General features: G+C 38.8%; 1 protein-coding gene across 1 annotated transcript in view; it reads left to right on the forward strand.

Moving 5' to 3' along the window:
• CA13 (carbonic anhydrase 13) overlaps positions 1-24,412 on the forward strand; it is a 33,069-nt gene that overhangs the window by 5,595 nt on the left and 3,062 nt on the right. Inside the window, exons 4-7 of the mRNA XM_027615022.2 lie at positions 6,913-7,031; positions 13,260-13,355; positions 14,852-14,914; positions 15,444-15,599. Coding sequence (XP_027470823.1) covers positions 6,913-7,031; positions 13,260-13,355; positions 14,852-14,914; positions 15,444-15,599 — 434 coding nt within the window. The remainder of the gene's footprint in view (positions 1-6,912; positions 7,032-13,259; positions 13,356-14,851; positions 14,915-15,443; positions 15,600-24,412) is intronic.

Genomic DNA, 24,412 nt, shown 5'->3' on the forward strand with positions numbered 1-24,412 from the left:
ACGCTTAACCGACTGAGCCACCCAGGCGCCTGAATTTTGGAATACCTCTTAAGGCTTCTGACAAATTATTTTTATTTTTAGTCTAGTATTAGGATGTTGCTATATTCACTCTATTAATGAAAAATATAGTTAAATTATAAAAATCCTAAATTGGAAGAAGGTTTTCACTTATTCATTAAGCTCAGATTTAGGTTAGTAATAATATACTGTATGTGACACTATGTTGTTAGCAAAAATTATAAGCCCACAAAACTTCTCATATTTGTCAAATTCATAAAAGATGTATTTTCATCAGAGCATTGAGGAAAAATGCACAAAGAAAGATCAATACATGGTATTTTTAACTTTTGGGGGAAGAGGGGACCTTGCTTTTTATATACTATATTCAGTTGTCTTTTCTTCAAGCCCTCAGTTTTATGAATCTGTATTAATAGATATGGTTGGTGGGTACATTGTAAATAGTCCAAGGCTTCTGAGTATAAAGTTTATACCACCCATAATCATAGTTTGGTACTGTTTATATCTCAAACATAAAAACTTGAGTCTACCCACTCCTAGTTTTAGAATAAAAAGTGATTAAATGCACTTCACCTAAAACTTTAAGTTTTTTTTTTTAAAGATTTATTTATTTTAGAGAGAGGGAGAGAGAAAAAGAACACATGAATGAGGAGAAGGGCAGAGGGAGGAGAGAATCTCAAGCAGACTCCCTGCTGAGCATGGAGCTTGATCTCAGGGCCCTGAGATCATGACCTCAGCCGAAACCAAGAGTCAGACACTTAACCGACTGAGCCACCCAGATGCCCCAAAACTTTTTTATTTATAAATGTGGGCAGCCTTAGTCATAAAAAATTCCTACTCTAATTTGCTTGATGATGATCTAGGTTTCCTCTCTCCCTCTCCCTTTTTTCTCCCTCTCCCTCTTTCCCTCTTCCTCTCATTTTCCCTCTACTTTGGGTTAACCCAGGGGAATCAGTTTGTCTGTGTTTCCAGATTTGACACTGTGTCTGTGATTGGTAGTGTGTGCCCTCTCCCCCATGTGAAGGTCTCTATCCTATCTAGATCACAGTGAAATTACCAGGGTTAATTGGAAATGTCTGTAAAGTACTTTGTACCCTCTGAGACAGAAACTACATAAATATGGGTCATGATCCTCATTCTTTTCTCTCAAGATAAATTAAAAGAGAATGTTTCATGGTGATTCTGGGTGTTAAATCAGTGAAAAAGTAGAAACCACTATAGTTAAAATAAATTGTTGGCTTTTCTTTTTCTTTGGTAAATTATAAAAAAACACAAAGATACTTTCTGTAGCAAACCACTTTGATTTGAAGAAGACAGTTTCCATTTTGTAAAGAAGCCATTCTTGACCAAAATTAACTCTGAATCCCACCAATCAAGAAAGCACAGGCATGAAACCTTCCTCATGGTCCTTGCAGGCCTTCTTTGTCTGGGAAGTTGCATTCCGTGTGGTTAACCACTGGTGCGTCACCCATAGGAATTTTAATAAACCTTTAAAAAGGTGGCAGGGGAGCCTGGGTGGCTCAGTCGGTTAAGCATCTACCTTTGGCTCAGGTCATGATCTCAGGGTCCTGGGATGGAGCCTCACATTCGGCTCCCTGCTCAGCAGGGAGGCCGCTTCTTCCTCTTCCTCTGCCTGCCGCTCTGCCTGCTTTCGTGCTCTCTCTCTCTCTGTCAAATAAATAAAGTCTTTTAAAAAATAAATAAAATAAAAAGGGGGCAGGAGGATATGAAATTTTGGGGGAAGAAGTCCTGTTGGCCGTGGTAGGGGAGAAATAATCTGATAAGGAAAGACAAAGGCATTCTCACCTTACCTTCTGGTCTTTTTGTACTCAGACAGGATCTCAGCTCTGGGAATCTCACCTGACTGGCCCCACAACTCCTCTGGTGGCACCCCAGGCTTGTCCTATCACAGAACTTCCCGTGCTGCACTGTAACTGCCAGTTGGTTCTCTTTCCACTCAGCTCAAGACTCCCTGTGGGCAATAGCTATGTCTTACTCATCTATCTAGCATGGTGCCTTGCACACAATAGGTACTCAATAAATGTGTGTTCCAGTTAAAAACATTTTTTTTTTTGGTATGATGCTTCCTGGAGGACCTAGAAAATTGATATGGCATTATGGTACAGGATACATTAGCCTACATAGGTGAAATCCCAATAAAATCACAAACCGCCAGAAGTCAATTAATATTTACCATTTGACACCTAAGTATTAGTGGATTATTCATTGTTTGAATGTTTAATTTTTAAAGGCTGTTGTTTTTATATTTTAATAAATGAGGGTTCCTGGCACAGAGTAAGTGCTTAATAAATATTAATAACTAATAATAATAAAGCATAATACATAACAGGCCTGTATCCTTACCATATACGAGGTATGTTGTGCTGCAATTTTTTAAAGATGTCAAAAGGAAGCTGGTTTCTTGTTAAGAAAGGCCTCCTAGGAACACCAGTGACTTGATGGATTCAGTGCTTACTCTTTAATTTTCATCTCTAGAAATTATTAATTTCTTAGTTACAATCTAGTTATCAAGTTTTAGTTATGTGGTTCTAGGTAACTACCTGAAATCAACCAAATTCACAAGATCTGAAGTTATACATTAGAAAAGAAAAAAAACCAAAAAGATATGGGGGAAGGATACCTTAGTTGTGTGATCCCTCCCAGAAGCCAAGATCTGCAGGAAACTGAATTGGTGATCTGTGACAATGTAGATATTACAAAGCCTTAGTGTAATGATGTTTCCCTCACTAGACTGTAAGTTCCTTGAGGATAGGGATGATCTTACTCAGCATCCCATACTTAGTATTGAACACAGTTGCAGGCCCATAGTAAGCTCTTCAGAATCGTTGAATGAGTGAGCAATGAGAGAGTAACATGGTGCGCATATGCTCAGAGCAAGAGAAGCAAGACTTAATGAAGACTTTCCTGGCTCCATAAAGAATTCAGGCCCCAGTGACCAGAAACATTGATGGCCTTGGTATCTCTCTCATAATATAATCCTGGCAGATTTGTGCTGTTTGGTTCCTCTTTTCCTATATTCCAAGCAAAATACAGATGTGCTATTCACTTAGCTTTACTTCACAGAAATGTTTACCACACAGTGATTAGGCTATGACTTTCATTAGATTCACAGTCATAAGAACATGTTCTTTAGTGATTCCTAGGTCACTTACTTAGTAGCCACCTTATAAATCAAAGTTTATGGAGAAGTGCTTCTATAGATGAGGTCTTTTTCCTATTTTATGTTCATGGTATTTATCGATGCAGACACTGTCGTAGGCACTAGAGATACAAGAGAACAAGACAGATTCTGCCTTAAAAGAGTTTGTATGCTGGTGGGATAGACAGTAAATACATGCAAAGATAAGTGTGTTAATTTTTAGACTTTTTTTCTGATTTTGTTGCAACCCTGCTTATCATTTAAGGCCACTGACGACAGTGTAGTTTCAGAAAATGAGTAGGATTAGCAGATTTCTAACAATCTAGAAACATTTCTAGTTTCACAACATTGTTGGTCTTTGTAGCGTATAACAAATGACAAGGACCCTTTTACTAAGATATTAAAAATTTCCCAAATTTTTATGGCATTTAACTCTGGTTTATTAATCTCTGTAGACCTCTTATATGAGTGTTTTATTTGGAAGAGATTTAAGAAAAATTCTGAATGGAAGGATAAGTGGACTATACTTGTATACCAGGTGTGATTTTTGGAGAAATGATTATTCATTTTCAGATATAAGATGGAGACAATAATATTTATTTACTCATCTAGGTTGCAGAGGAAGATGAATGATTTGACACATGAAAACACTAAGTCATTCTCCTTAAAAATAACTTTTGTTACCATTATTCATTTTATACTACAGTTTCATTATTTTATTATAGATTATCTCAAAGTCAATGATAAATTAACCTTACTATTTTGACTAACTTTTCCCCACCTTGTGTTTCTTCAGAAGAGCTCTGCTCCAAGAGAATGTTTTCTTCACAAGTAGACATTTGCTGATCATGGTCCCAGTTTGGGTATTTTAGTGGAAACATTCAGATGTGAAGTCCAGATATGTAGAGTGTAAGGCAGTCTTTGTTGCTTAACTAGCAGATCTATGCTAATCTGGCTTTAAATCCTGGATTCTGAGTAGGCTTTCCAGAGATCAACCATTATTCTTGGATGTTTCCCTAACCATGTGTGTTTTTGGTATCACTTTCTTTCTCTTGAGCCAGCTTGTTTGCATCTTCTCCCAAAGTTAATTCCACATTGATTACTCAAGCTCTCTAATCTGCCTTTTATGTTTTTTTTTTTAAAGATTTTATTTATTTGACAGAGAGAGACACAGCGAGAGAAGGAACACAAGCAGGGGGAGTGGGAGAGGGAGAAGCAGGCTTCCGTGGAGCAGGGAGCCCGATGCGGGGCTCGATCCCAGGACCCTGGGATCATGACCTGAGCAGAAGGCAGACGCTTAACGACTGAGCCACCCAGGCGCCCCTGCTTTTTATGTTTATATAGGGAATGACTTTATGTTTCAGCTCAGGTCTTATTATGCTACAGTAAGAAAAAAAAAAAAGGACAGTAGAATTGTTGATTTCTTTGGCAATTATCATATGATGTTATTCATATGTGGAATTTAAGAAACAAAACAGATGAACATAGGGGAAGGGAAGGAAAAACAAGATGAAAACAGAGAGGGGGCAAACCATAAAAGACTCTTAACTATAGAGAATAAACTGAGGATTGCTGGAGGGAAGGAGAGGGGGGGAATGTGCTAAATGGATGATGGGCATTAAGGAAGGCACTTGCCATAATGAGCACTGGGTGTTATATGTAACTTATATGTAAGTGGTGAATCACTAAATTCCACTCCTGAAACCAATACCCATTTCTTTTCATTTGTAATGCCATTGCATCCATGCTGTATGGAGTCACTTAGGGAAATGTGCCTTTTAAATTAATTTATCTGTGAATCATCTTTGAAACTGCTTGTTTAAAGACAGATCAAATTTTTATTCACTCATTCATCAAGTATTTATCATGCATCTCCTCTGTGATAGTTACTGTGCTTAGGTGATGCATCCAGCAGGGACCGAATCGGAGTCTCTGCTCTCATGAACACTGTTCAGTGGGAGTCTCAAAACACTAAAACTACTCTGTTTATAACAGTGTAACTAACAGAAGAGCAAGCCCTAGAATCTGATGTAAATGCTTCTTCTCTTTTATTTTTCAGAGGGCTTTGGAAATAGCTATCTTTATTTATTGTAAAGAAATCTGGATCCAAATGAATCTAAAGAAACCTCCAACCATTCGACCTCCCAAAAAGTTTTTATTGCAAAGGCTCAGTTTTTTTCCTTGTAGTTTTGATAATTGTGGAAGTTCAAGAGCACCCAGTCTAATCTCCTAATTAAAAATAGACAAACAAACACAAATATAAACAAGAAAGCTGATGCCCACAGAGGCTTCCGTGAGTTTTGGAAGATTACATAATTCAGTAGCTGAGCTGCCACTATTCCCAGGTTTGTTGATTCCAACCACACTAACTCTTAATCACTGATGCTCAACTTTAGCTGAGTAAAACTGAGTAAGGAAAGAATGAATTCAGTTGTACTGGTTAATACAACTGGATCATTTCTCTCCCTCAGTATAGCTCAACGAGGGGCATGCTTTAGGCAAGTGTATTTTCCATTTTTTTCCCTTGCTGTGTCTAGAAAACTGCATGTGATACACCTTAACATCTTTTGCTTCTGTAGGCTCCCTGTGGAACATGGGACTTGAACTCACGACCCTGAGATCAAAAGTCACATGCTCTACAGACTGAGCCAGCCAGGCACCCCATAACATCTTTTGCTTCTTATATAAGACAGATCATTCCTGACGAATTTTGAGATATCTCTATCTCTGCATCTCTCTTTACCTATCTGAAATCTCTGAAGAGTAGGGTCATTTAAATCAAACTATTATTAAGGCTGCATCTCACAATCTAACACTTCCATTGGATGTTGATGGGAGATTAGTAATGCATAGGGCGTATTGAACATTCAGTGCTTTCTTATCCCCCCCCACCATATCCTTTAAACATGCCCAATAAAAATTAATTAGGAGGAGATGGTTTAGAGCTATGTTTTCTCTTAAGAAGCTCTACCATATACTTAAGATATGATTCTGTTGCCAAAAAAAGAGTTAATTTTGTCCTGTATTCCAGGTTTCCCTGGAAAGATAGAATTCAAGTACAAAAGATGTGCTTACTTGGCCAATTTTTGTAGTAATCCTAACAACAATAAAATAGTAATAATAGCTAACATGTTCAGCATGCTGATTGTGTGCCAGGCAGTGATAAGTTCTTTGTATTCAACTTTTCTTCTATTTTCAAAACAGTATCAGGAGGGGGGAGCATTACTATCTTGAGGCGACAGACATAAAAGCTAAAGCTTTGAAGTTAAGAGTTGACGCAAGATCACACAGTAAGAGCACGAGCCTATGTCTTCTCAATGCTGGATGGAGCCTGTTCTCTAACCATAGTGCTGGGCTGCTCCACCAAGTTCAAGGTGGCCCTCCTTACATACCACATCCTTATTCAGAGAGGCTGGCATCCTCCAATAAACAGACCAATTCTTTGCTTTTAGGAACTCCTAATTTCTTCTGCTTTCTAACCCCTGTGTCTGTTGTGATTTCCCAGATATCCCATAAAAATCTGTATTGTGGACTCTCCAATGCTTTAAAATGTTTGTTTTCATCCCTCATATACCTAAAAATTGTATGCCTTTTTGCAAACTGAATGACACATTTGTAAAAAATTCCTCGGAGGACATTGGCATGTTGAATAATTCGGGGAGATGATGTGGATTGTAGCAGCATGTGTAAATATTTTTTTTCTTGCTAACAATTTAAAATATGTTGGTGTTTAGTTCTGCGTGGGGGTCCTCTCTTTGGAAGCTACCGCTTGCGACAGTTTCACCTTCATTGGGGGTCTGCTGATGATCACGGCTCTGAACACGTGGTGGATGGAGTGAGATATGCTGCAGAGGTAAGCCATCGGACATATATTCGTGATTCAGTGGTTTCCTAGGTGGTGGGATTTGACTCTTGACTCCAAATTAATCCTGAGCAAATTAGGAATCAGTGTCTAAGATTGCTTTATTCCATCAATAGGAGAGTTTATCAGTATGAGAGCTATAAATATGGTCCTTCTGAGCCTTACACCAACTCTGAGAGCTTGGGGTTATCGTGCTCCTTCTGGAAATGAGTAAACTGCAGGTTTGGAGAGAGTAAGTAACTTATCCAATTAGGAAGCAGTTGAGATGGATTTAAACTCAGGTCTGTCTGATACCAAATTACAAACTCTTTCTAGAATATCTGTTGTGTTTCCTGAAAGTCCAGGAAGAAGGCAGAGAAAGAGACATTTGATTTGGGCCCAACTGTGATCCAGACACAAGTGAATACTAATATCATATTTTGTAGAAGTGATAGTAAATGGTAAAGTTCCTTACAGGGAAAAGAAACAAAGACAAACTCTCCTAAACTCTGCATCACCTCTATATTTACAGGTCTAAAAGGGAATCTCTGTTAATTATTGAAGTCATAACACAATAAAGCATTCATTGACTTTTTTTAATTGGGAAGTTACTCCTTTATAACTATATTCATTAATAATACCCTACTTTTTCTAATCCTCTGTTAAATGACAAAGCATAATATACTTCAAGTTTTAATACTGTTAAATATTGCTAACACCCAACTTTTCCATGAGATGAAAATGAATTATTGTATGACGCAACCAAAGCTTTTTAAGTGACAGTAATTTGGCTTGTGAGTTTTCTAGGTGAAACAGCATTACCAGGCAAGTAAAGTTCTTTTTCATTTTCTCATGGTTACTGAGTTGTGGAATTTAGACACTCCTTTATAGTTCTGCTGTTCAGAGAAATCCAACCAAGAGAACTTTCCAGTTTTGCTCTTCCATTAACATGTACATCTATTCTTTGAGCATATCAACCAAATCATCCATTTGTCTACTTAAAACACTTTTGTTTGAAGCCAAGTGCTTAGGGTATTTTCCTGTTTTCAGGATGGGGGAATAAAATGTATATTCAAAGTGTTCCATGGCACAGGATAAAAGATGCCAAGAATTAGAAAGTGGGACTCCTGAATCTGTATGGTGCCTCAGTTTATATCATCTGCTGAACAGTTTTCATGTTGCTTTCTAAAGTTTTGTGTTCTGAATTGAACACATTGTTCTAAATCTGGAAGGTTTTGTGGGGATTGAGCTGGTTTTGGATTATGGCTTTGTAATTTTCCTACGCAACTAAGAAAAATAGTTACATTGCTTTATGGTGATACTTTCTAGTGTCATAAACTTGAGAGTATACTTTCAGAGAAGTTTTATCTGAGCTGGCAAGTTGTTTCTTGAAAAGGGCACTCCTATCCTGAAATTTTCCAGAGGCTCAGAGTTCTGACCTGCAGAGCAAGAGACATCTTTATAAACTTTCCTTCTTGAAGTAGATAAAGCTTTGACTGAAGTTTCATACTTCAGTCAAATTATGAAACACATATTCTTTAATATGTGTTTAAGGCTTTTTCTTATTTTATTTATTTGTTCATGGATTCATTCACTCTTTAAGAATTCACTGTGACCCCCACTATGTTGCCCATCTTTGTCCAACTTACTCTTGCTCATCCTGAAGGGAGTGCTGGAAGGAAGTAAGGATGAGCCAGGGAATGTTTCCCTGTGAAGGGTCCCTCAACCCTAAACCTGAAGGATGAGCAGGAGTGAGCCAGGCGAAGGAGATAGCAGGGGCCCTGCATAGACTCATGTGTGAGGACTTGGGGTGGGAAAGCACGTCACATACTGGAAGAATAGAGTTGCCAATGGGATTAGTGCATGAAGAACAAAGAGGAGAGATGCCAGAGGTAAAGTTGGAAAGGCTGGAGGGCCTGATTTTATGAAGATCAATCATGGTAAGGCTTGTGAACTTAATTCTGAGTATGGTGGGAAGCCATTAACTGGCTTTTAATCGTGAAGTGATCATATTTGCATTTTAAAAATATTCATGCTGCAGTTTGAGAATAAATTGGGTTGAAGCAGGAGTGAATAAGTGAGTCAGCGAGGAGGAGGATTTTGGGGAAGTTCCAGGTAATAGGTGATAGTGCAGTTAATTAGAGTGCTGCTAACCAGTGCAGTTTTGGTGGGATTTGTTGATTGATTTGGTTTGGGGGGGGGTGGGCGTCATTGTTTCTGGTTGGAGATAGGAATGCGGATGGAGAATGAGGAAGTCTGGGTCAGACCTCAGGGTTGGTGGGGTGTTAGAGGTAGACAATAAACACATAAATAAATGGTGTATGGTAAGTTCTTTGATAGGAACAATACCATGGGATCTGGTAGTGTGATTGAATAGTTAGGAAAACTCACCATGAGAAAATCTAGACAGCTTCTCAGCAAGTGGGCAGAGCAAATACAGATGACCTCAGGCAGAAATGAAGTTGGCATGTTTAAAAAGCGAAAGATGTCGCTTCTGGGATTAGAATTAATGAGGGAGAGGTTATGGGCTGTGTCCTAGGGAGGCAGGCAAGGACCATGCCTTGTCGGGCTTTGTAGGGCAAGGTGAGAAGTTTGGAATTTATCCTTGATATATTGAGACAAAGACAATGGAAGATTTTGAGGAGGAGAATGTCATGTTCTACTTTATATTTTATAAAATATAACTAGCTGCTGTGTGTAAAAGGGGTTGGGCAAATGTGGAAACAGGGAGACAAATTAGAAGGTTATGGAAGTATTTCAAATGAGCAAGGATGGTGGTTTGGGCTATGGGGGTGGTGGAAATGAAGAGAATAGATGAATCCAGGATATGTTTGGGAAAGAAAATCAGTGGGACTTGCCAGTGAAAAGGGTGTCAAGATTGAAGGAATCTAGAAACACTCCTAAGACTTTGGCTCGTGCAAACATGAGGATCGTTCTGCCATTTACTCAGATGGGTAAGTCCAGGGAGGAGCAGGTTGCCTAGAGAAGTTGACTTTCTGTTGTGCACACATTAAGTTTGAGGTGCCTATTAGATATTCTAGACTCACGTTCAAGAAGGCTGTTAGGTATACAGACCTGGAGTTTAAGGAAGACGTCCAGGCTGGACTGGAGGTATTTGGGAATCACTGACATTTGGTTTCAGGCTCAAAAGAATCCCTTTGTGCTCATCTGTAGAAATGATTCTTAGATTCGTTCTTCCAGCCACTTTTGTACCTAACTTCATGACTATCATCGAGTTGTACCCTCTTAGAAAATAAAAAGAAGAAAAGAAATGAAAGGAAAAAACCATTTAAAGTGTACCATGTAAAAACTTAATTTTGGGTCTAATCTGATGATTTGTGACATTATACAGAGAGATTAAACTGATCTAAATCATGGAAAACCTTATCCTAAGAGGTATGCATCTATAAAAAGTAGGCTAATAATCCACTCCATATTTAAAACTTCATCTGATTACAGTTTGTACAGATTATATAATAAGCATATTAAATATGTAGTTGAAAGTAAAACTATAATTTTAACATTAACGGTGATTTTTGGCATGCTAAAATAATTTACATATCAATAGTATGCAGTTAAAAAGGCTAAAGTTGAATAATACTGTTATTTAGAAATTATTGGGGTACCTGGGTGGGTCAGTGATTGAGGGTCAGACTCTTGATCCTGGGTCCTGGGACCGAGGCCTGCATCAGGCTCTGCCCTCAGCACCAAGTCTTCTTGAGATTCTCTCTCCCTCTCCCTTTGCCCCTCCCTGTGCTCATGCTCTCTCTCTCTCTCTCAAATAAATAAATAAATAAATAAAATCTTAAAAAAAAAGAAATTATTTTCCAACAGGGAAGAAACTTCTCATTTCCATTTTTTTGTGGCTATGACTTCTTGTCATTTGCTTAAATCAATGAGGCTGTCATTGTTAGTCAGGAAATGTGAGTTTGTTATTTGTTTGTTTGAGTTTTAATTCAAATACAAATGCTGGGGCACCTGGGTAGCTCAGTTGGTTAAGCGGTTGCCTTCAGTTCAGGTCATGATACCTCGGTCCTGGGATCGAGTCCCACAGTGGGCTCTCTGCTCAGTGGGGAGCCTGCTTCTTCCTCTCTCTCTGCGTGCCACTCCCCCTGGGAGTGGGGGAGTGAGAGTGCTTGTGCTCTCTCTCTGTGTCAAATAAATAAATAAAATCTTTAAAAAAACCCCCAAAACTCCAAAAAACCAAATACAGACGCTAATACAAGTGATATCATTCCCTCTGAAGCTATTTGTGCCAGTTAGGCAAAATGTGTGGGAGAGAGAAAGATTTGTTTGGGGGAAAAAAAAAAATTTCTTGTTCTAGTTTCCCATAATATTCTAAGTAGTTGCTGTTTTTTATTTATTTTTTTAACAATTTTATTTATTTGAGAGAGTGAGTAGGAGCACAAGTTGGGGGGAGGGGCAGAGGGAGAAGCACACTCTCTGCTGAGCAGGAAGCCCAATGCTGGGCTCGATCCCAGGACCCTGAGATCATGACCTGAGTTGAAGTCAGATGTTTAACCAACTGAGCCACCCAGGCACCCCTAAATAGTTGCTGTGTTTTAATCAGCAAAAGGATATAAGATTCATCTCTCTTTAGTTACATATTCATTTTCTAATCAGTTGTTGTGAACCTAAAGACATCATTTCACATCTTTTTATATCTTTGGTGTCATCTCTTACTAAGTGAGCTGATGGATTGGCATAGAGCCATTTAAAACAATTTTAATGTTCTTTTCAGCCCCTCCCTTAGAGTGGAATGTCTCTATCTCATGTAAGCCAAATGAATTTTGTTTCATCATCCAGTGTTTTCAAGGTTTCGTTCCTCCTCCAACTCTCTCACACCAACTTAGAACATGGCACCACAGGGATCCACCTTTGTATTTTCGGTCTGCATATCCCACAACCTTCCTTGATTGTTTATAGATGGTGGACTATTTTATAGTTTTGTAGCTCATGTATTTATAGTTGTGATGATTCTTATTTATTCAGAAATTCCCCCATATTAGTTGCCTATAAGATATGAAGTTATATTTAAAGCGTGGGATTAAACCCATGTCTTTGAACATACTCAGTTCTCTTTCAAGGGACAGCTAGAAAGGTGATTTGTGCATGAAACCCTTCATATGTGTTTCTGCCCTGAGATGCCAAAAGGATTCACTGAAAGGAGATTTAATCTGAAGTCAGTCCCTCATGCAGGGGTTCTTGGACAACATGGTGTCCTCACGATCTTGGCCAAATCGTTTGAGCATGGCATATTGCCCTTTGACGTCTATCTTAGTGTGTTCTTCCCCTTAATCAGAAATGAAGATCTCCCCAAGGTGGATTTCTGCCTTACTGTTATTTATAGTCTTTCACAGTTGTTTGTGTGTTTGGGATACTGTACTGTTTACAGTGGCAGAACATATAGGACTCGTTTGGTTTTTGCAGGAAGCCACTTGCAAGAGGGCAGTGTTGTGAGGTAGGTGTATTTTCTATTTTCTAGAGTTCCAGGTCCTCCAACTCCTTCCCTCTCCCCTTCTTTCCTTTCCCTTAACTTGGCACCAGCTGCCTCTCATTTCCATCCTCAGACATGTCTGGTTCCTAGTTCCTGTTCCTAGACAAAGCCTCTTTGTCCCCATTAAAACTTGCTATCAGCAAAGGATCTAAACATAATTATAGATGGTAATACATGTGTGAATACTGCTTCAAATAGTTCTGTTAAGGAGAATTTGCACTTTCAAGTCATAAAAAGTCTTCAAGTATAGTGGTGAACATCTGACTAGGCAGTTTCAGGAATAATTGGTACTGTCCTTAGCAGCAGAATCGTCACTGCAAACCCTTGGTTGACTTCTCTCTCTTCCTGTGAGCCTAAGCTTGTTTCTTGGACTCTGCTCCCCGCTGGGATCTGACCTGAGGCTGCTCTCTTGCAGTCCCACCTGTGGAAGGCTAGGAAGAAGCCTTAAGTCAGTCGCTCAGGAGCAATGGTTGGAGATTGCTCAGGCCAGAGGGGCTTGGCAGGATGCTCCAGAACATTCTAACTAGTGCTGTAGACCTTCCTATAGTATACCATAGACTACAGTGGCCATGGTACATGTCTTTGGCTTTTGGACAACAGCAGATAGGTGGATTCTGTGAAGAATACATTACACACATGAGGGCACAGCCCAGGAACATTTATATAAGTATTTTATTTTCATTTATGTTTTTAAGTATTTTTAAAAAATAACATTTGAATTATGTTGCATACCTCCCTTTCAGCTCCATGTTGTTCATTGGAATTCAGACAAATACCCCAGCTTTGTTGAGGCAGCTCATGAGCCAGATGGACTAGCTGTCTTGGGAGTATTTTTACAGGTGAGAATCCACTGATTTCATTTTAAATAATTCATCAGCCATGTTGGATAAAGAGTTTCAGTCATGGAAAGGATAGTCTACCATTTTTAATAGTAAACTCATTTTAAGTGTAATGTTTTCCTTTTGAAATTAATATTAAACATTTATGTATTAGTTTATGATTTATCTAATAGCCCAGAACTACCTTGGGAGTATTGTCTCACGTCTTCTCTTATTGTCCATTGATCATTTTTATGTGAACAGAAACGGCGGCAGCCGCAACAATAGTTGGAGTAACAGTTGAGATTCTGAGAAGAAAATCTTTATTCTGGGCTCTTCCTGATTACACGGTATTTAGAGATACAGGACAGAGTGAAGTTCACGTTCCTGATTCTTGAAGCACTAGTTTTACCACTGTGGTTTGTTGTCTCAAACACACTGACCAGTTTTTAAAAATTGTTGTTGTCTTTTCCTTTGTGTCATAGTCACATGTAGTGAAGCAAGTATCCTTGCTGTAATCCCTGTGGGTGGGTTGGGCCGCTCAGCTCCCACTGTGACAGCATTCTTGTAGGGCGGGCGCTTTTGCTCTGCCACCAGACTCTGCAGGAGATGTTGGAACTCGTTGGGGCTGGGACTGGGGGAGTACAGGGCAGAACGGAGGGTGGGATGAATGGTTTCGGCTCCTTCCCTTTGGCTGCCAAGTCCGCTGGTGGTCATGGAATGTGAGTGAGGCAAGAGATTGTACTTGAATCCTGAAGGACTTAAAACCTTAGGTAGAGTCAGCACATCCCTAATAATGAAAAGAGGTACATATATTTTTCTGATGACGATTTCTACTCATGATAACATATCGTCTTGGTGCAGGACCTCAAATCATTTTAGGTTGAAAGTGAGAGATTTTTTTTTTCTTTTTCTTTTTCTTGTTTAAAGATTGTATTTATTTGAGAGAGTGAGTACAAGCAGGGGGAGGGGCATAGGGAGAGGGAGAAGCAGGCTCCCCGCTGAGGAGGAAGCCCCATGTGGGACTCAGTCCCAGGACCCTGGGATCATGACCTGAGCCGAAGGCAGACACCTAAGGACCGAGCCACCCAGGTGTCCCTGGAGATATTTTCTTTTAATGCTTTGATGTCACAAGTGCCAGTTTGGATCTAGGGTCTGAAGGTCACATCTGGTTGAATAGTGCAAGTATTATGTTAGAGTTTCCTAAGGGAGTTTTCTCTTAAGTTAACCTGTATCTTAAACATTCATAAAATGGAAAAACTATGTAGCTGTTACTACTAGTTTTGGAATCAAGCTTAAAATTCAGCCAAGCAGCCTGTCACATTACCTTGTTCAGATTCTTCTGGCATGATAAAGCCAGCAGGTAAAAGACAGCTTCATTATAAAACAATCTCTGTTTGTTCTGGGCTGGGCATAGGTTTTAAAAAAAAAAACAATTCAAAACCAGTGACTGAAATGGAGTGAACCAGACCTGTTCTGCTACAGTAACTATTTCTTTTGAAATTTCGTGCTTTCAGATTGGTGAACATAATTCTCAGCTGCAAAAGATTACTGACATTTTGGATTCTATTAAAGAAAAGGTAAAATGAAATATTATTTGCTAATGACTAAGGTATTCCTTGTTCTCTCCTGAAGTTTCTTACCTTCTTTTAATAACTTAAGCTTTAGATAGAGCATATGCTGTCTGCTTTGAAGCAGGGTTGGAACATACTTGACCAATAGAGCAGAATCAACCTATTGTCATTTGTCTTTTGAAAATGCTGAAGGGGTCTTAAATTATCTAAAATCATTACTAATAAATTTACGCATGATTAGTTTCTGGTATTGGAGTGTTGCACAATCAGCGTTTAATTGCAACACATTTTAAACAAATCTTGTGCTTCTTAAATAAATCTAGCTAATATGCTACCTCATCTAAAATTTTTAGATTAAGGCAGAAACTTTTTTTTTAAGATACAAAGGCAGATACTAAATAATTCCATGAGTTGAAGAGTTCCAGTAAAATAGTCTTTCATTGGATGCACGTGTTTTTGTTTTTGTTTTTGTTTTTGTTTTGAGGGTTCTGTAAAGCTCTCCCATTGTAATTTGTGGGAATTCTTTCTCCACCAGGGTAAACAAACGCGATTCACAAATTTTGACCCATTATCTCTGCTTCCTCCGTCCTGGGACTACTGGACATATCCTGGTTCCCTTACAGTCCCGCCTCTTCTTGAGAGTGTCACATGGATCGTTTTAAAACAACCTATAAATATCAGCTCTCAACAGGTATGTCACTTCTTCAAGGTTGATCCTGATTTACTGGAGGAAACTGGACCAAAACTTAAAAAAAAAAAAAGTCCTGCCCTTAATTTCTGGGGCACGATGAAGCCTGTGTTTTCCCTTCATTAATCAGATAGGTAGTTGGACTGGGTAAAACTTACGTCCCTTTCTTATTTGACCTTCTGTGATTAGATGATTTCTCTCCACGGTCTTTGAAACGTAATGTGCATACAGACACTGAGGGAAGTGACTTTAAAGGCTATAATTGTTTTCTTTTTTGGGCTGAGATATAAACAGGTTGGTATATAAACGGGAAAATCAGGAGAAGGGCTACTCTTAGAAGGGGACTTTCTTCTTTTTGACCTCAGTCCCTAGACCTGCTCCTCCTACAGATGATGTCGCAATCAGAAAGTGAGCAGTGACAACAACAATGGGTCTCTTCTCTTTTGTTGACAAAACTTTTGTGGGGCTGCTTGAGGGGCTTTAAGCATTTACTGAGATGCTATTGGGTGCCTACCTGTGCTGTTTTAGTGAAGACATTTCCTCACTTGTTTTTCTGATTAACGTATTGAGTCTGCAAGCCGTCTGCAGGCTCAGGCTCTCTTTGATGCCCAGAAACTTGGCTTGGGTCTCTGACCTGTGTGACTGACCCATCTGACAGGTGGATGTGATGTCTTCTGTGGATGCTGTGCTGAGCAGGTTTTCTTTGCTTCTTGTTTTCCTTTTTGAATTACTTGCTGCACAGTTTTAGCAAGAACATAGTCTAGTAATTTTTGCAGCTAATCAAGCACTTCTGTTCTGGGCTTGCCCACCTGCCTAGCTGTTTATTTTTTACCCCCAATCAAGGACTAGAGCTGGTTCACCTTTACCAAGGTCATATCAGGTAACATTTTCCCTTGGGGTGTTGAACACATCTGACTTTTGTTGGCCTTATCTTTAGGACTAAAGCCAAATAATAATCTGGGACGTACTAATCAAAACATTTTATAAAAGTCTGGATTGAAGTCCAGAGCTTGACTGACATGGAAATTCCTGTGACTTTTCCCATCATAAATAAGATGCACTGTGTCATGAGAAAAAGGACCTGTCACTGATTCAGGGACCTTACTAACCAAGTACATTTTCTTTCCCCCATGTGCTAAACTGTTCACTTTTATATTCCTTTGTTAAATTTGAACAAAATAAGGGTAAGAATTAATAAATTATAACAAGGTAGTAAGTAATAATAGGAGATCATGTTTTCCCTCCTATTTCAAGGATGTTTTCAATCCCTTAAAGTCACTTGGAAAATAACTTTTTAAAATCCACCTGCCATTTGGAAGAGACTATATCAAAATATATAATTTAGTTCCTTAAAATACATAAAGCTCTTAATCAAAAATGACCCACTGTAAGTTTAGGAATTATGCCTACCTAGCTGTGGTTTCACTACTCTAATTTGAGGCTTACTTAATTAATATTAATTATTAATGTGGTTTTTATAAGGTAGAGTATATAAAATAATAACTATATTTTAGAGCTTTAGTGTGATTGATAATTCACTGTGATCTACTTAAATTCACTTACATCTACTCTAGCACGAATACTTTCAAACACTTTCATTTTTAAAAAATATTTTATTCATTTATTTGAGACAGAGAGAGCGAGAAAGCACAAGCAGGGGGGAGGGGCAGAGGGAGAGGGAGAAGCAGACTCTCCGCTGAGCAGGGAGTTGGACACAGCTCATCTCAGGACCCCAAAATCATGACCTGAGCCAGAGGCAGATGCTTAACCGACTGAGCCACCCAGGTGTCCCAGACATTCTCATTTTTAACCAGATGGAAATGATTATCTGAATAATAATATGAATCCAAATTATTCTAATATGATATTATGGTGATTTTAAGAGTTAAAAAATGAAGCAAAAGATATTTCAGAAGTCCAATCCCAGTCTAACCATGAGAAAAACATCAGACAAAGCCCAACTGGGGGACATTCTGCAAAATAGCCAATCAGTACTCCTCAAAACTGTCAAGGTTATCAAAAGCAAGATAAATCTGAGAAATTGTCATCATCAAGAAATGCTCAAGGAGCTATGACTACTAAGTTGTTTCCTGGTGGGATTCTGGAACAGAAAAAGACATTAGGTAAAAACAAAGGAAATCTGAATAAAGGATGGACTTCAGTTAATGATAACATATTAATACTGGTTCACCAATTGTGAAAAATGTACCATACTAATGTAAGATATTAATAATAGGGCACATTAAGCACATTATGAGAACTATTTGTACTAACTTTGCATTAATTCTGTAAATCTAGAACTGTTCTAAAATAAAAAGGTTAAGAAAATCCAAAACATGAGAGGGTTGAGATGATTATTCAGTTGCTTACCTCTTTTCTATAAAGTGAAATGAACATGTCTTTTGTGTATACCACTTACTTAAGAGTTACTTTCCAAAAGATAATTTCTAATCTCAATTTTGACAGCTCTTTATTTTTGAAGTCCCTGGGACACATTGTTTTATGTATTTTCCAATTCTACCATATAATGTCACTAGCTATGAAGATTAACTTCTTTTTTTAGTGCCATTTTTTTCTAGGTTTTTCTACTGCTATTTCTTGCCCAGTCACTATTTGACCAAAAGGGCAAACCAGATGTTTTTCATCTTCTTTTATTTGATTCAAGCCCATTTTTTTTTTGTCCCCAGAGTCACTTATTGAAATGCTTTACTTAACTGCCCGACCAGTAAACAGATATGCTGTTTTCAGATGGTTTTGATAACAGATCTGTCATTCTCTTTGGAAGGCTAACTGTTCTGCCAAGTTTCTTTGGGCTATCCTAAATTATCTAAATTGGCTTGCTCATCTGCTGAATTCAGTGTGCAGGATACTTGCTTTTGATTCTCTGCTCTTTTTAAAAATTTTCTCTTTGTCATTTGTTATGAGATTTCCATACAATGAAATTCACGAGTTTTAGTGTGCAGTTGATGATTTTTGTTGTTGTATATTACCATGCAGCAACCACTAGATCAAGATATAAAATAGATCCCTCGACCAAAAAATTTCCTTACGCTTCTTTGCACTCCACCTCCTTCCTCACCGATAGCCCTAGGCAGTCACTGAGATGTTGTCACCAGGATTCTGCCTTTTCTAGAATTTTATTTAAATGGAGTCATAACAGTATGTAGATTTTTGTGTTTGACTTTTACGTAGCATAATGTTTTTGAGATTCACTGACAATTTTTGTTACTGAGTAATATTCTATGATATGGATATACCACCTTATTTTAAAATCTATTTACCAATTGATGGATATTTGGGTTGCTTCCAGTTTTGGGCTATTATGTCTTGGATAATAGCTGTACATATTTGGAAGTTAGGAATAATTGGCATATACATTTTTGTGTAGACACATATTTTCATGTTTTGTGAAGTTATACATGACCTAGATTTACTAGGTCATGCAGTATCTTCATGTTTAATTGTATGAGGTACTGCTATATTGGTTTTTAATGTGACTGTTCCATCTTTCATTCTCACCAGCAATATATGAGATTTCTACTTCCTCCACCTCCTTGTCAACACTTGGTGTTGTCAGTCTTTTGAACTTTAGCCATTCTAGTGGGTATCTGTGATTTTTTAAATTTGCATTTATCTGGTGACTAGTAATGTGGAACGTTTTTTCATGTGCTTGTTGGCTGTGTGTATATCTTCTTTTGTGAACATCTGTTCAAATCATTTGCTCCTTTTTAATTTGGGTGTTTGTCTTTTTATTATTGAATTGCAAAGGTTCTATATACAATCAGCCCTTTTTAAAGTACATGTTTTGCAAAACTTTTCTCCCAGTCAACATGTTGGTTGCCTTTTTTTTTTAAACTCTGTCTTTTGAAGAGCAAAAGTTCTTAACCTTGATGTAGTCCATTTTTATCAGTTTACCCCTGGTTTGTGCTTTTGGTGTCCTGTTTAAGAAATCTTTGCCTAACTATATGCCACAAAATATTTTTTTCATACTTTAAGTAATGGTTGTAGCTCTCACATTTAAGTCTTTGATGACTTATGAGTTAACTTTTATGTATGCTGTGCCCCATTTTCTCTTTCCTTTCCTTCTGATATTTCAATTTCACATATATTTAAACTTTTAATATCATCTAACAGATCCCCAAGATGCTATTTAAAAAATTTTTTTTATTTAAATTCAATTTAATTAACATAGAGTGTATTATTAGTTTCAGAGGTAGAGTTTAGTGATTCATCAGTTGCATATAACACCCAGTGCTCATCACATCCTGTGTGTCCTCCTTAATGCCCATCACCCAGTTACCTCATCCCTCTGCCCACCTCCCCTCCAGCACCCCTCAGTTTGTTTCCTAGAGTTAAGAGTCTCTTATGGTTTGTCTTCCTCTCTGATTTCACCAAGACTATTTTTTTAGATAATTTTTTTTTAATCTCTGTTCTTCACCATGGATAATTTCTATTGATCTATATTCAAGTTCATTCGCTCTTTCCTCTGTCATGTCAATTTTACTCTAAAGTCTATCCAGGTAATTTTTTGTTTTAGCAATTCTATATTTTAGTTCTAAATTTTCAGCTTGGTTCTCTTTTATTATATCTATTTTTCTGCTGAGACTTCCCACTACTCTGCATTAAAGATGCTTTTTTTAAAAATGTACAACCCTCAGGTAGTTAAAATAGTCATTTTAAAATCCATGTTAAAAAAAAACCTTGTAAGTTTCTAGTTTGGTTCATCTTGGGTCAGACTCCCCTGATGTTTCTTTTTTTGAGAATGTGTTCCATTTTCTTGATTCTGTGTATGTTAAGTAATTTTTTATTGTATTCTAGATGTGATGAACATGAAGTTGTGCCAATTCTGGATTTGGTTATTTTTTTCTGATGAATATTATTTCCCTTGTGTGAGTAGGTAATTTTTTCTGGCAGGGCTCGAGCTCTCAATTTTCTTTCTTGTGCAGCAGCTCTGGTCTCAGTACAGCGTGTGTGGTTCTTAGGTATAGAGTTTGAGTATCCTCTCTCTGGCTCTGTCCTTGTAAGACCAGTGTGTTCCATTGCAGCTTTGTGCAGCTTGCAGACTCTACTCAGCTTCAGGTGAGAAGCTGGAGAGATAGGAACTCACTTGTAGAGCTCCCAGCTCTCCTTCGTGTGAGAGAAGCACAGACTATCCACCTGAGTCCCTCTGCTTCTGTGCACTCTCCAGTACCTGTGGCTTGTTGCTTTTTGTATTCGTGTCTGGGTTTTAGAGTTGTTTTCCACAGGGAGGTTGTCTGTAGGGTCTTAGCCCAACAGATCTGGAAGCAACACATAATGTCCTTTTAAAGTAGTAAAATGCTATATTATGTAATTAATGCTAATGACCTAGGAATACTCTTCTTCTGCATCTTTAGACTAAATATGAAATGGGGAAAGAATTCATTCACTTGAACATTAATTTTGACTTATGCCAAAAAACTCCATATAATTAGCTTTGACATTAAAGTTCTAAATGATAGGAGACAATCCAAGTCAGTTCTAGAATTGTTTAATAATTGCTGACTCTTGCAAGGCATAATGCAGAAGATACAAAGAAGTGTTAAAAATGTCCCTTGTCCTCAAGTAGTTTATAATCTAATAGACAAGATAAAATAAATGCATAAAAAATGGTAACACAGTGGCTGTGCTTGGTATGTAAGAAAAATAAGGTGTAAAGGGAGTTTAAAAGGGGAGAGACTATTTTATTGGAGAAATCCGGAAAAGACTTCATGAAAGAGCTGATATCTGGGCTAGGAAAAGGGCGATGACTGGTTGGACGTAGTAAAGGAAAGGGAGCAGTTTCAAGAAGGAACACCATAAATAAAGGCAAGAAAAGGAGGTGCAGAAAATGTGGGCCCCTTTGTACCTAAGGTTCTCAAGCTTTAGTGTATACAACAATCACCTGGGGAAGCTTATCAAAATGGGAATCCTTGGGTGTTATCAGAAATTCTCATTCAGAAGGTCTGGGGTAGGGTTCAGTAACCTGAAGTTTTAAGAATCACCCCAAAGTCTCTTCATTCAGACGCTCTGGGGCCACCCTTCACAAACCTAGCTTCGAGTGGGCCCCGTGTGTGGCAGTAATCGGAGACAACCTAGTTAGTCGGGACCCGGTGGTCCCAAAGCCAGGCTAACTAGTTTGTTTTTGGGGCCTTATTAGAGTTAGAAATATTACATATTTTAGAGACCGATTTTGAAATGTTTACACCTGAAATGACATGATATTCAGCATATGCTTCAAAATAATCTAGTTTGGGCAGGATGGAAGGTGGAAAGAGAAATGAGTGAGAGTGTGGATGAAATGAAATTGGCTGTGTGTTAGTGATGGATGAAACTGGGTGCTGAGTTTGTAGTGATTTATGCTGCTGCTCTTTCTAGCTTTATGTATGTTTGGAAGTTTCTGTAATAAAAAGCTCATGAAAAGAGATTAGGGGAAAATAGAGAAAAAAAAGTTAGAGATGCCATATGGTGCTGCGGTTAGTGCATGACTTATTTGCCAGATGGCTTATTTACTGAAACTTCCTAGCTGTCCCTCAAGCTCCTCAACTTGAAAATGGGGGTAAGAGGATATCATTGATTAAATGAGGTATGTATGTAGGGGACTTAGGGCAATACCTGGCCCGCCATGTTCTGTAAGAGAGATTTTACTTTTATTATCATCCAGCTTGGGCAGGCGGTGGAGTGCTATTAGACATTTGAGCACTAGAGTGACATAAGTAAAACTATTTACAAAACATTAGAAAAGAATATTTCTGCTTACCGGGGTGGTTCTATAAGGACATTAACATTTCAGTATCAGAGCCAAGAAAAACAGCAAAACGAGTCATACCCACCTCAGCCTTCAGGCTGATCTGGGGAGACTCCTGCCAGGACTCATGTAGATGGTATCAGCTTTCGTGACAGAGTGGCAGATTTTCTGTCTGCAAGAAGCCCAGGGGCCCAGAGAGTGATAAGATTGGTAAGGGCCAGTCAGGGGTGTGCATTTTGAGGTTAGTGCGGTGGTGGAGGACACCAGAGCCAAGAGAAGCAAATCTGAGCAGGGACTGGCAGATGCAGGGTTTACCTAGCAGGGCTGAGTGATTGGAAGGGAGACCCAGAGCCAGAAAGGGAAGGGGTTTGGTGGGACATCAGGGCAGGTTCAGTGAGTTTCACCAAAATGTGCAGGCAGGTCAAAAAATGATCTAGAGTAAATTCCAGTGAGGTTGAGGTGTTACAGAGGCAGGGAGCCGTGACCAACTTGCAGAGGAGTCAAAGGAGGGTGGGAGGGGCGCCTGGGTGGCTCAGTCAGTTAAGTGGCTCAGGTCATGATCCCAGGGTCCTAGGATTGAGCCCCATCGGGCTCCCTGCTCAGTGAGGAGCCTGCTTCTCCCTCTGCCCCACCCCCTGCTCCTGCTCTCTCTCTCTCAAATAAATAAATAAAATCTTAAAAAACAAATAGCCAAGGTCTTCAGAGGAATGGGCAGCTTCAATGGGAGGCAAGTCGTGCTTGCTGAGGCCAGCGAGTTGGTGCCCTGATTCAGGCCTTGGGGTTCCTGCACAGCCAGCTGGAAAGGCCACTCCAGACAGACCTGGTCCCCCTGATCTGTGGAAGGCTGAGTGTTTTCCTTCAGGCTCCAGAGGTTAGATTTTATTTACCTCTGCTGCTTGACTTTACCAGAGAATTATTTAAATCTCATCTGGCTTTAGCTATAATCTGGTCTAATGAAATATGAGTAATAGTAAGTTGTAACTATTTGTCTTATCTTGCCCATATCGATACCCTTTAAAAGACCCCTCAAAGTATCACCTGTGGAAAGACATGGCTGCTTGTATGTGATGCATGAACCTATCTCCATGGAGTGCGGTGACAAACTCTTGCCTAGGGAGGACCTCCATCACCTCTGCCTCCCATCCTAGCTAGTACTGTGCAAGAAATGTTTTAGGCTTCAACTAAATGATGATGACAGAAACTTAATAGAAGTGTCCTAGTATGAGTTTTTAAAAAAAAGATTTTATTTATTTATTTGAGAGAGAGAGAGAGCACAAGCAGGGGAGGGGCAGAAGGAGAAGCAGACTCCCCCTGAGTAGGGAGCCTGATGCAGGGCTCTATCCCATTACCCTGGGATCATGATCTGAGCTGAAGGCAGACACTTAACCAACTGAGCCACCCAGGTGCTCCTATCCTAGTGTGAATTTGCTTGATTCTGCATTTAGGTTACTAGCACAGCTTAGAGAATGGAGGTCTTTTTTTTAAGATTTTTTTTTTTTAATTTGTCAGAGAGAGAGAGAGAGAGAACAAGCAGGGAGAGCAGCAGGCAGAGGGAGAAGCAGGCTCCCCACTGAGCAAGGAGCCCGATGTGGGACTCGATCCCAGGACAGTGGGATCACGACCTGAGCTGAAGGCAGATGCTTAACCAACTGAGCCACCCAGGTGTCTCAAGAATGGAGGCTTTTATTCTCAATAATTTAATAATTTATCTTTGCTCAAATGAAATAGGAAAACAAACACCAGAAACCTACTTGAGTTAATTGGTAATAGATTTTTGGTGAATACTTTCAAGAAAGTAGAATTATTCAGCTAGTTTACCCAGTCTTCATTTTACTACTATAGACCGCCCTAAATCTTGATAAATAGTATTAAATCACCAAGGAATTGTTAAATAATTTATACAACATGCTTAGAGTAGAAAACTTCAGCAATTAAAAATAGTGGCATAGATTTATGTTTATTGACATGCAAAGATATATAGGATATGTATTAAGTACAAAAATAAGGTTTCAAAAGAGCATGACGGTTAAGCCTGTTTTTGTAATAAAACATGTTGTGTGTGTGCATGTGT

This window comes from Zalophus californianus, chromosome 4, assembly GCF_009762305.2.
Source record: "Zalophus californianus isolate mZalCal1 chromosome 4, mZalCal1.pri.v2, whole genome shotgun sequence".
In the NCBI taxonomy this organism is placed as follows: domain Eukaryota; kingdom Metazoa; phylum Chordata; class Mammalia; order Carnivora; family Otariidae; genus Zalophus; species Zalophus californianus.